This window comes from Triticum urartu, chromosome 6, assembly GCF_003073215.2.
Source record: "Triticum urartu cultivar G1812 chromosome 6, Tu2.1, whole genome shotgun sequence".
In the NCBI taxonomy this organism is placed as follows: Eukaryota; Viridiplantae; Streptophyta; class Magnoliopsida; order Poales; family Poaceae; genus Triticum; species Triticum urartu.
The window spans coordinates 522,916,303-522,929,230 of NC_053027.1; the positions used below are offsets into that span (position 1 = coordinate 522,916,303).

The 12,928-nt window shown below is 41.1% G+C and overlaps 1 protein-coding gene across 1 annotated transcript; it reads left to right on the top strand.

The window, feature by feature from the left end:
* The first annotated feature begins 8,868 nt into the window (after window positions 1–8,868).
* On the top strand, window positions 8,869–12,406 carry LOC125514830 (cyclin-L1-1). Its single transcript, XM_048680197.1, has 8 exons — window positions 8,869–9,360; window positions 9,874–9,955; window positions 10,052–10,192; window positions 10,435–10,601; window positions 11,037–11,298; window positions 11,382–11,718; window positions 11,807–11,848; window positions 11,948–12,406. The coding sequence occupies exons 1-8, from the start codon at window positions 9,209–9,211 to the stop codon at window positions 12,001–12,003; spliced, it is 1,239 nt and encodes a 412-aa protein (XP_048536154.1). The 5' UTR covers window positions 8,869–9,208; the 3' UTR covers window positions 12,004–12,406.
* The last annotated feature ends 522 nt before the right edge of the window (window positions 12,407–12,928 follow it).

Below are 12,928 nucleotides of genomic sequence, written 5' to 3' on the forward strand. Positions count from 1 at the left end.
TAAATGTTAGTGCTGAAAATTTAAAATTTCTTAGCCACACTTGTGAACTTTGCAATGAACATGGTCATTTAAATATCAAATGCAAATTGTTTCATGATCGAATCGTGTCCAAAAGTTTTGACGACTTGATTTCCCTTGCACATTATAATGAACTTAGTTTGCTTTTGGGTTATGAAGAATTGAAATGTCAAACTAAGTTTATTCCATAATATAACCTCGAGAAATTCCTCGATATTGATCTAGAAGAAATTTATATGTATTGTGCGGTGAATTGCATTAAAAATCCTTATATTGCCAATTACATAAAGAAAAGAAAACTAATAGAAGATGAAGAGAATACTAATGAAAGGGAAGAGGCTTCCCAATACTCTCCTATTATTTCTTATGATGAATCAGGTAACGAGGAGGAGCTTTCTATTCAGCCAATCTCATCAATAAGGAGCTCAAAAAAGAGGGATAAACCCGCACATGATGTGAAGAAGAAAAAGAAAAAACAGAGAAGCAAAGGTAAAAAGGTATCCCTCCCAAATGATGTTACTCCTAATACTCATTGTGATGATGATAATTGCTATACTATTGGTGCTATCAATACTATTAATGATGAGAGTGATTATGCTTATGATATGAAAAGGCCCAAGCTTGGGGATGCTATGTTTGATGAAGATGGTGTTTTTGGGAATATATTTGCTGCAATTAATGTTTGTCCCAAGCTTGGGGATGCTATGTTTAATGAAGATGATATTTTTAGTCTCCCAAGTTTTGATATACAAATTTATAATGATGATAGCATGCCTCCTACTTATGATGATTATATTGATGAAAGTGGGTTTGGAAGAGTGACAACTTTAGGAAGTAATGATCCCACTATTTTGGAGGATGTTGAATCTTATTATGATAACTATGAAAGTGGATTTGGAGAGTTCATGACTTTATTTAGTGATGATTCCACTATCTTGGAAGAGGTTTCAATCGATTATGATGAGAACAAAATTGCTACTTATGATGATTATTGTGATGACACATATGCTATAAAAAGTAGTGATGATTATATTTATAAAACCTGTCATGCTTATGAATTATTATTACCCCTTTTCTGAACATTACTCTTTTAATGTGGAAACAATTTATAGTATTCAAGTCTCTTATGATACTCCCACTATCCCGAATGAGAAGAATTTTGCTTATGTGGAGAGTAGTAAATTTTCTATGCTTGTAGATCATGAAAATAATGCTCTATGTGATGGTTATATTGTTGAATTCATTCATGATTCTACTTAAAATTATTATGAGGGAGGAATATATGCTTGTAGGAATTGCAATAATATCAAGTTTCCTCTCTATGTGCTTAAAATTTTGAAGTTTTGCTTGTTTTACCTTCCTATGCAAGTTGATTCTTGTTCCCACAAGTTGTTTGCTCACAAAATCCGTATGCACAGGAAGAGGGTTAGACTTAAATGTGCTAGTCATATTCTTCATGATGCTCTCTTTATGTTTCAATTCTTACCTTTGTGAGCATCATTGAAATCATCATGCCTAGCTAGGGGCGTTGAACGATATCGCTTGTTGGGAGGCAACCCAATTTTATTTTTGTTCCTTGCTTTTTGTTCCTGTTTAGTAATAAATATTTCATCTAGCCTATGTTATGGTTGTGTTTTTTGTGTTTAATTAGTGTTTGTTCCAAGTAGAACCTTTGGGAAGACTTGGGGAAAGTCTTTGCGATCATGCTGTAAAAAACAGAAACTTTAGCACTCACGAGAATTTCTACCAGTTTTTATTGGAAAGTGCTATTTAGTTAATTATTTTTGCAGATGATTAATAGATAAATTTCTCACGTCCAGAAATTTATTTGAGAATTTTATGAGTTCCAGAAGTATACGTTTGATTCAGATTACTACAGACTGTTCTGTTTTTGACAGATTCTGTTTTCTATGTGTTGTTTGCTTATTTTGATGAACCCATGAGTAGTATCGGAGGGTATGAACCATAGATAAGTTGGAATACAGTATATATTACACCAATATGAATTTATAATGAGTTCACAACAGTACCTAAGTGGTGATTTGCTTTCTTATACTAACGGAGCTTACAAGTTTTCTGTTAAATTTTGTGTTGTGAAGTTTTCAAGTTTTGGGTAAAGATTCGATGGACTATGGAATAAGGCGTGGCAAGAGCCAAAGCTTGGGGATGCCCAAGGCACCCCAAGGTAATATTCAAGGACAACCAAGAGCCTAAGCTTGGGGATGCCCCGGAAGGCATCCCCTCTTTCGTCTTCGTTCATCGGTAACTTTACTTGGAGCTATATTATTATTCACCACATGATATGTGTTTTGCTTGGAGCGTCAATTTATTTTGTTAGTATTTTCTTGCTGTTATTTAGAACAATGTTTTGCATCTTTTATTTCAATAAAAGTGGCATTGATAGCCTTTACTACGCCTATTTTACAAGTCTTCATGTTGCTGTTTGAAAACTGAAAGTTTACCGCTGTTGCAATAATTCCCTAGAAAAGTCAGAATGTGATAAAATGTTGAAACCTTTTGAATATTAAGCTCTGATAAATTTACTACAATGGTAATTTTCTTTCATAATTTTTGGAGCTAGGGAAGTATGAATCTTCCTGCACTCTTTACAGACTGTCCTGTTTAGGCAGATTGCTGTTATGTTTGCATTGTTTGCATATGTTTGCTTATTTAATGATTCTATTTGAGGATAGGACTATTAAATATGCAGAGGAATTTAGTATGCAATGTTGAATAATAATTTTAGTGATTTGCTACAGTAGAGTATGATAAGGTTTTTGCATGGGTTTATACTAACTTATCTCACGAGTCCTTGTTGAGTTTTGTGTCGATGAAGCTTTTGAGATTTAGGGAGACCGTGGTATGAGAGGAATTAAGGAGACACAAAAGCTCAAGATTGGGGATGCCCAAGGCATCCCAAGATAATATTTCAAGAAGTCTCAAGCGTCTAAGCTTGGGGATGTCCCGGTTGGCATCCCACCTTTCTTCTTCAGCAACTATCGGTTAGTTTCGGTTGATCCTAAGTTTTTGCTTCTTCACATGATGTTTGCCATTCTTAGAATGTCATTTTATTTTGCTTTGCTTGCTGTTTGAATAAAATATCAAGATCTGAAATTATTAAATGTTAGAGAATCTTCACATAGTTGCATAATTATTCAACTACTCATTGATCTTCGCTTATATCTTTTTGGAGTAGCTTGTCATTTACTCGTGTGCTTCACTTATATCATATGAGTAAATAGTTGAATGAGCAAATATCATAAATCTGAAATTATATATGTTTCATATGCTTACCCCATGGGGAGTAATGACTTCACATATAAGAAGTAGAGGTGGTAAATTTATTGAAGGTTAGCAAACATTGTATTGGTCACTTGAACAATTCATGAAAGAATATTGAAGGAAGAGAGATTTCACATATAAATATACTATCTTGGAAATCTTTTGTTATTGTGAGCACTCATTAAAATATGACATGCTAAAATGTTGATGTCGGACAAGGAAGACAACGTAATGGGTTTTGTTTTCTTATATCCGAAATAAAGTATATTGTCACGGATTATCCAACATGTTGAGCTTGCCTTTCTCCCTCATGCTAGCCAAATTCTTCGCACCAAGTAGAGATACTACTTTTGCTTCCAAACATCCCTTAAACCAGTATTGCCATGAGAGTCCACTATACCTACCTATGGATTGAGTAAAATCCTTCAAGTAAGTTGTCATCGGTGCATCCAATAAAAATTGCTCTCTAAATATGTATGATCTTCTAGTGTGGAGAAAATAAGCTTTATACGATCTTGTGATATGGAAGAAATAAAAGCGACGGACTGCATAATAAAGGTCCCTATCATAGGGGGCAATATAAAGTGACCATTCTTTCGCATTAATATTTTATGCATCCAACTATAAAAGCGCATGACAACCTCTGCTTTCCTTCGCGAAGGGCCTATCTTTTATTCTTGTCTTCTACCTTATGCAAGAGTCATGGTGATCTTCACCTTTCCTTTTTACATTTTATCCTTTGGCAAGCACATTGTGTTGGAAAGATTCTGATATATATATATATATATCCAATTGGATGTAAGGCATCATGAACTTTGTTGACATTACCCTTGAGGTAAAAGGTTGGGAGGCGAATCTATAAGCCCCTATATTTCTCTGTGTCTGATTAAACTTTGAACCCATAAATATCGCGTGAGTGTTAGCGATTGTGAAAGACTACATGATAGTTGAGTATGTGGGGTTTGCTAAATCAAAGCTCTGACATAGACTCTTCCTGAAAATAAGATGAATTGTAATTGTTTGATGACTGATAACACGGTTTGTTAGTTTTCAAGAAAGTTTATGATCTATACTTTAACATGTGAATAGTTTGTTACTTGATCATGAGAAGCTTTATGAGATGAGCTATTGTTATGATATATAATGATGCTAGAAAAGGTGATTGAAATTATCATTGATCAAACTTGTGCACTTGCTAGCATTCACACTTCATAAATTATTTCTTTTATCATTTACCTACTCGAGGACGAGCAGGAATTAAGCTTGGGGATGCTGATACGTCTCCAACGTATCTATAATTTATGAAGTATTCATGCTATTATATTATCTGTTTTGGATGTTTATGGGCTTTATTAGACACTTTTATATTATTTTTGGGACTAACCTATTAACCCAGAGCCCAGTGCCAGTTTCTGTTTTTTCCTTGTTTTAGAGTATCGCAGAAAAGGAAAACCAAACGGAGTCCAATTGACCTGAAAATTGATGGAGCTTATTTTTGGATCAGAAGAAGCCCACGAAGCATCAGAGTTGGACCAGAAGAGTCCCGGGATGCCCTCGTGGACAGCCCGGAGATCCACCGACGTACTTCTTCCTCCTATATATGTCCATATACCGTAAAAACTTCGGAGAGCAGAATAGATCGGGAGTCCCGCCGCCAGAAGCCTCCGTAGCCACCTAAAACCAATCTAGAACCGTTTCCGGCACCCTGCTGGAGGGGGAAACCCTCTCCGGTGGTCATCTTCATCATCCTGGTGCTCTCCTTGACGAGGAGGGAGTTCTCCCTCGGGGCTGAGGGTATGTACCAGTAGCTATGTGTTTGATCTCTCTCTCTCTCTCTCTCTCTCGTGTTCTTGAGGTGGTACGACCTTGATGTATCGCGAGCTTTGCTATTATAGTTGGATCTTATGATGTTTCTCTCCCTCTACTCTCTTGTAATGGATTGAGTTTTCCCTTTGAAGTTATCTTATCGGATTGAGTCTTTAAGGATTTGAGAACACTTGATGTATGTCTTGCGTGGGATAACCGTGGTGACAATGGGTTATTCTATTGATTCACTTGATGTATGTTTTGGTGATCAACTTGCGGGTTCCTCCCATGAATCTATGCATAGGGGTTGGCACATGTTTTCGTCTCGACTCTCCGGTAGAAACTTTGGGGCACTCTTTGAAGTACTTTGTGTTGGTTTGAATAGATGAATCTGAGATTGTGTGATGCATATCGTATAATCATACCCACGGATACTTGAAGTGACATTGGAGTATCTAGGTGACATTAGGGTTTTGGTTGATTTGTGTCTTAAGGTGTTATTCTAGTACGAACTCTAGGATAGATTGAACGGAAAGAATAGCTTCGTGTTATTTTACTACGGACTCTTGAATAGATCGATCAGAAAGGATAACTTTGAGGTGGTTCCGTACCCTACACTAATCTCTTCGTTTGTTCTCCGCTATTAGTGACTTTGGAGTGACTCTTTGTTGCATGTTGAGAGAACTTGCACTAGTGAAAGTATGAACTCTAGGCCTTGTTTCAACGCATTGCAATACCGTTTGTGCTCACTTTTATCATTAGTTACCTTGCTGTTTTTATATTTTCAGATTACAAAAACCTTTATCTACCATCCATATACCACTTGTATCACCATCTCTTCGCTGAACTAGTGCACCTATACAATTTACCATTGTATTGGGTGTGTTGGGGACACAAGAGACTCTTTGTTATTTGGTTGCAGGGTTGCTTGAGAGAGACCATCTTTATCCTACGCCTCCTACGGATTGATAAACCTTAAGTCATCCACTTGAGGGAAATTTGCTACTGTCCTACAAACCTCTGCACTTGGAGGACCACCAACGTCTACAAGAAGAAGGTTGTGTAGTAGACATCAGAAACTTATATGATGGAGAATAGACCCGGGGGCCATAGGTTTCACTAGTGGCTTCTCTCAAGATAGCATAAGTATTACGGTGGGTGAACAAATTACTGTAGAGCAATTGATAGAAAAGCGAATAATTATGAGAATTTCTAGGCATGATCATGTATATAGGCATCACGTCCGCGACAAGTAGACCGACTTCTGCCTACATCTACTACTATTACTCCACACATCGACCGCTATCCAGCATGCATCTAGAGTATTAAGTTCATAAGAACAGAGTAACGCCTTAAGCAAGATGACATGATGTAGAGGAATAAACTCATGCAATATGATGTAAACCCCATCTTTTTATCCTCGATGGCAATAATACAATACGTGTCGTTTCCCTTTCTATCACTGGGATCGGTCACCGCAAGATTGAACCCAAAGCTAAGCACTTCTCCCATTGCAAGAAAGATCAATCTAGTAGGCCAAACCAAACTGATAATTCGAAGAGACTTGCAAAGATAAACCAATTATACATAAAAGAATTCATAGAAGATTCAAATATTGTTCATAGATAGACTTGATCATAAACCCACAATTCATCGGATCTCGACAAAGACACCGCAAAAAGAGTTATATCGAATAGATCTCCACGAAGATCGAGGAGAACATTGTATTGAGATCCAAAGAGAGAGAAGAAGCCATCTAGCTACTAGCTATGGACCCGTAGGTCTGAGGTAAACTACTCACACATCATCGGAGGGGCCATGGAGTTGATGTAGAGGCCCTCCGTGATCAATGCCCCCTTCGGCGGAGCTCCGGAAAAGGCCCCAAGATGGGATCTCTTGGGTACAGAAGGTTGCGGCAGTGGAAATAGGGTTTCGTGGTGCTCCTGGATGTTTGCGGGGTACGCGAATATATATAGGAGGAAGAAGTAGGTCGGTGGAGCAATAAGGGGCCCACGAGGGTGGAGGGCGCGCCCCCCTGCCTCGTGGCCGCCTCGTTGATTGCTTGACGTCCACTCCAAGTCTCCTGGATCACGTTTGTTGACAAAATCACATTCCCGAAGGTTTCATTCCGTTTGGACTCCGTTTGATATTCCTTTTCTACGAAACACTCAAATAGGCAAAAAAAATAGCAATTTGGGCTGGGCCTCCGGTTAATAGGTTAGTCCCAAAAATAATATAAAAGTGTAAAATAAAGCCCATTAACATCCAAAACAGATAATATAATAGCATGGAACAATCAAAAATTATAGATATGTTGGAGACGTATCACGTGCCTTCATCCACGACGTGTCCCTAGGCCTGGCAAGCCTGGTCGGCGCTTCGTCAACTTCGTTTTCGTCCGTCTACGCATGCCCGGTGCTGGCAACATCGGTGTGTGCCTTCGTCCACGATGTGTCCCCGGGCTTGGCAAATCCACCGCGACACGTCGTCAACAACATCTTCTTCCCGACGCACCACTACTTCGACACCATTGCGCCCATGCTAACTCGGCGCCCCCTTGCGCCTGCGGCTTCACGTCGACTTCCTCGACACCGGCCACCCCGACTCGACATCGACCACATCATTCTTCGCACGGCTACGTCGACCACGGCTACACCACCCACGCTCTCGGCTACCTTGACAACGACACAAAGGGCTACTGCCTTGCTTGAGCAATCTCGTCGGTTTTCACTCCAGCCACGACTCCGCGATGCATCGACCGTTATGACTGTGGGAGGTGTGTGTTCGTCGGCTTGCCTTCGGATTCTTCTCCAGTCTCACCGTCTGCGTTGCTATCGTTGTGACTGCGGGGAAATGTTGAGTAACGTGATTATATTAGAAAACATAGGATAAACTAGGAATATTCTGGCTTGTCTTGTACTCCAAGTAGATCATGTACTCCTATATATATGCCCACGAGGCTCAAGCAATAGAACGAACTATTCCACCAATCCTCTCTCTCCCTTCTAACAGAAGGTACTAATCATGGCTACTAAACAAAATGCATAATTTGACTGAAGGCTACTAAGACCAAAATGCACAATTTATCATGGCTACTAAACTAAATGCACAATTTAGCTGAAGACCACCAATCTAGGTTTTTTAAATTTAATATAAAAAGACATTTGAGATGCAGCGTTGGATGGCCGTCTGACATCATATGAGACACAAAAAGTGTGTCCGCTTTAAGGGTCGGTGTTGAAGATGTCCTTAGCTGCTAGGAGGGAAAAACTACCTAGACGAGGGCGAGGCCGTTGTAGCAACGCCCAACGGTTGCAATGCTTGGTGCTCAGGAGACGCGGAGATTAGGGAGTGCGATTGGTTCTTCGGATTAGTAAAAGGGCGGCGGATCGTCATCAGGCAGAGTTGACTTTTTTCCTAAAACTTCAAGGCAAAACGAACCCGATCTCAAAATATCTTAAGAAAGACCCTTTTCTATTACGCCTCGGGCTAGGGTGTTGTGGTAGATAACATGACCACTTTATAGGTAGAGGTAGTTGTCTCGCTATTCAACGTGATGCTTCAGGCAGACATCATGAAAAATTGTCATTTTTAAAAATATTTTTAGTCCATATTTTTGTGCGCTGAAGTTTCAAAAAAGGTAAGTCCGTCAATTTTTTTAGGGGTGTCAATTTTTTTTACTCAACCGACCGACATGTAGCGTGATTGCGTGAAGGCCCGATGGCTTCGATATCACAAGCCCGAAGTATCCCTGGCGATTCAGCAAAATTACAGCAAAATTGCCATCCCAGCCATCCCCTTTCCTCGAGGGGCGAGGATTCCAGCCCGCTCCTCCCTATCGCGCGACGCCGCCGCCGCCGCCAACCCCCCGCTAGCACGCCGTCGCCTCCTTCTCTCCCCGAGCTCCTCCAGCCTCCTCCCTGCCCCCCTGCAACGCTACCGCCACCTGCCCCGTCCTCCGTCGCCGCCTCCCCTCCCCTCCCCTCCCCTTCCCTCAGCCGCCGGCCACCACTCCGCGCCTCTCCCTACCCCCAGCCGCCACGGCGCGCCGCCCCGGCCGGGCGGTTCCTGCCCCGATTGGAGGCCGTGAGCAGGGGGAGACATGATTTACACGGCGATCGACACGTTCTACCTCACGGACGAGCAGCTGCGCGACTCGCCGTCCCGGAAGGATGGGATCGACGAGGCCGCCGAGACGACCCTCCGCGTCTACGGCTGCGACCTCATCCAGGAGAGCGGCATCCTCCTCAGGCTGTATCCTTTTTGTCCCCCCGCCTCCCTTTGTTCCCGAATTTTGCAAGTTCATAAGTTTTCTAGGGTTTGGTGATAAACTTCCATGGGAACTCGAGCACATTCAAATGCAAGTTTTGCGTGCATTAGGGGGATTCTCTTAGGGTTGCATGGATGAAACACAGCTCATTTTGACATCTTCAAATAGGTTAGTGCGAAAACAAGTTTTTTTTTTACTTCAGTGTATTAACAAGTAATTATAACAGACTGAATAGCACAGAGAGTTGATGTCATCTGCAATGTGATTTGGCTACGAAAGCAGTAAAGACGTGGCTCCATCATAGTTGATAATACACCAAAGTAAAAACTTTGTTTTCATGCTAACCTATTTGAAGATATCACAGTGAATTATATCGCAAAACTTCACATTTATCTTATTGACAAGTTATGATTAAACAGACATAATTATTGCATCATATAGTTTATTGTTCTTCCACATTTGATTATGTGTGTTGTCGATTCCTTCACTCAGCAAAGACCTCAAGCAGTGATGGCCACAGCACAAGTACTGTTCCATCGGTTTTACTGCAAGAAATCATTTGCACGATTTAGCGCTAAGGTAAATAGGTTTGTCTCCAGTTTACTACAGCCTAACCATTCTCAGACTTTTATGAACTGAGTTAATGAGCCTCTTCGATTTTTCTTCTTCTTGCAGAGAGTTGCTGCTAGTTGTGTTTGGTTGGCTGGGAAATTGGAGGAGAGTCCAAGAAGATCAAAGCATATTATATTTGTCTTCCATAGAATGGAATGCAGGAGAGAAAACCTACCAATAGAATTCTTGGATGTATTTTCAACGGTATGTTTTGTTAAAATAACCAGAACTTTACTCCCCATATCCTATGTTCCTGGAAACATTTGTACATTCAAATTTCTTAATATTTGTGGCAGAAAAAAACTTGAAACTTAGAATGGCATATGTACCTTAGTTTTTGCATTATTGCTGCTGTATCATATGTTGTTGTTGCAGCTCTTTGTAAATTTTTAAGTTATTTTCCTTGGATAGTTAATTGAAAGCTGCTACTCTCATCTTTGTTGCAGAAATATACAGAGCTGAGGCATGATCTGATAAGGACTGAACGGCATCTGCTGAAGGAGATGGGGTTTATTTGCCACGTTGAACACCCACACAAGTTCATCTCGAACTACCTTGCAACACTCGAAGCCCCTGAGCTGACACAAGAAGCGTGGAACCTTGCCAATGATAGGTACTATGTTCGATCGTGGATTATCTTATTGTTGTTAACTATATTCATGTTGCGTGTCTTCTGATCTGCAAATTATTTATCCTAATATGTTAATCGATGCTCCTGCTACATGCTGTGATGTGGTACTGCTGCAGCCTGGTCTGGGCCCCAGGTGCACGTGCACTTGTGCGTAGGGAATGTACTTGCTAAATCTTTCTTAAGGGAGATAAAATTATAGTGATCTAAAACGTCTTATATTAGTTTACGGAGGGAGTAGTTCATTAGATGCTGTCCTGTTTTCTTGGTATAATGCTTGTTCATTAAAACCTTGCATTTTACTTGATATCAAGTTTTATTGTTCATCTGCCTATTCTTCTTTTGAGGGACGTTTGCATCGCCTTTTCATTTCTACTTAGTTATCGACTCTTACTAACAAGTCTTTGTTTGTTATATCAGCTTGCGGACAACTCTTTGTGTACGGTTTAAGAGTGAAGTAGTAGCATGCGGAGTTGTGTATGCTGCAGCTAGGAGGCACCGGGTTCCCCTCCCAGAAGAGCCTCCTTGGTGGACAGTCTTTGATGCTGATGAGGCAGCAATTCAGGAAGTTTGCAGGGTTCTTGCTCACCTCTACAGCCTCCCAAAGGCACAATATATACCAGTGTATAAAGATAATGATTCCTTCAGTGTTAGAAGGGCCTTGGATACACACGCGTCTAAGGTATGGAACATCACTATAAATTATCTTGTTGCTTTTGAAGTTATGTTCTTATGATTACTGGATTTATTTGCACTTCTATACAGGAGAGTCCAGCAAGTGCTGTTGCTAGTGATAGGGGTACTCCCGTACCTTCGAGTTCTAGCCAGGAGAAGAATTCACTGACCAAGGCAGGACGAGAGAAAGTGAAGGAAAACAGTGATACCAAGGATAAGCCGTTGCCTACTGAGCTAAATGGAAAAGGAGACCAGGCAGCGAATTCGAAGAGTGAGAGGTCAGAGCCTAATGTCGACCGTGCTGAGGAAAGAGAAAGAAGTAGATCAAGAGGCCGTGAACGTGACCGTGATATTAGGGGTAGAGATTCTGATCACGAGAGGGAGCGTGATAGAGCCAAGAGACACCGTTCGAGAGACAAAAGTTCAGGTACTACCATGAACATTTCTGTTGGGACTACACTGTTTGAGATGTAATGCGTTGTACTCATATATTGCATTATCCCCCTCCAATGCAGGATACTCGGACAAGGAGAAGTCAAGGCACCGCTCGTCACGCGGTACATACATTTGCTCTGCAAACCTCACTTCCATCAATCCCGTACTGATACCCACTAACAAATTATGTTTCTCATGTGTCTTGTTTGTTGCCTCTCCAGACCGTGCCGGCTACTACTCGTCTGGAGACAAAGATCATCGGCACAGGCGCCATTGATCCAGCCGAGCTTCCCTGTTGTAAGGACATCCACAGAGAGAGCACGAAGCTCCTGACAAAGCGTGAGAAGAATTTGGTATCATCTGGTGTTACACTCTCTGTGCCATTAGCAAAATCAGGCCAATATGTATCACTTTGCAACAGAGAAACAGAGCGCTTGTCAATAATTTACCTGTAGTTTATCCGTTGTTCCCTCAGTACATGCGTGCCTGCCACTTTTAACATGAAGGGCTTTTGGGAGTGAGTGATTTTCACGGCATGATAACCTGGTTTCTTGTGGCCTGGGGGGCGCATGAAGAACTTTTGTGTTGCTTTGCTCGCAGCTTCATAGGCTGATACACATTGATATTGTTGTACTTTGTTTCTGGACTAATGTGGATATGTTGTTACTCTTGTGTTTGAAGATGCCATGTAATCTCTTATCTTAGCTAATTTATACTCCCTCCGCCCCGAATTACTTGTCTTAGAGTAGTCTTGATACAAGTGATTTGGGACGGGGGTAATACTAATATAAATTTCATGTAGGAATTAAGGTGTATATTTTAACCTAATTACACATTTGCTGTTATGGTTTTGGAACGTGGCTGCCCATGATCATAATTGTTGTACGTATTAGTAGATTGCATGAGAATTATGTTGCCAAGCGTTTGAATTAAGTTCCAAGTTGGGTTTGCAAACGCGTAACCGCAAGAAGAGAGTCCATTTTAGAAAACGAGGAAAGGACAAACAACGGTCGCCTTCGCCTTGATAACCGTTAGATGCGCGGCGCCTGGCCGATCCTTCCTCTCTGCCAGTCTGCTCCTTCCTCTGTCGTCGTCCCCGCTGCGGCATGGCGATCCGCCCATCCCCGAATCACGCAGGTTGCCCATGACTGCGGGTGTTGTAAGTTGGCAGTTGTTGAAAATTCAGGTTCAGATATGGAAAG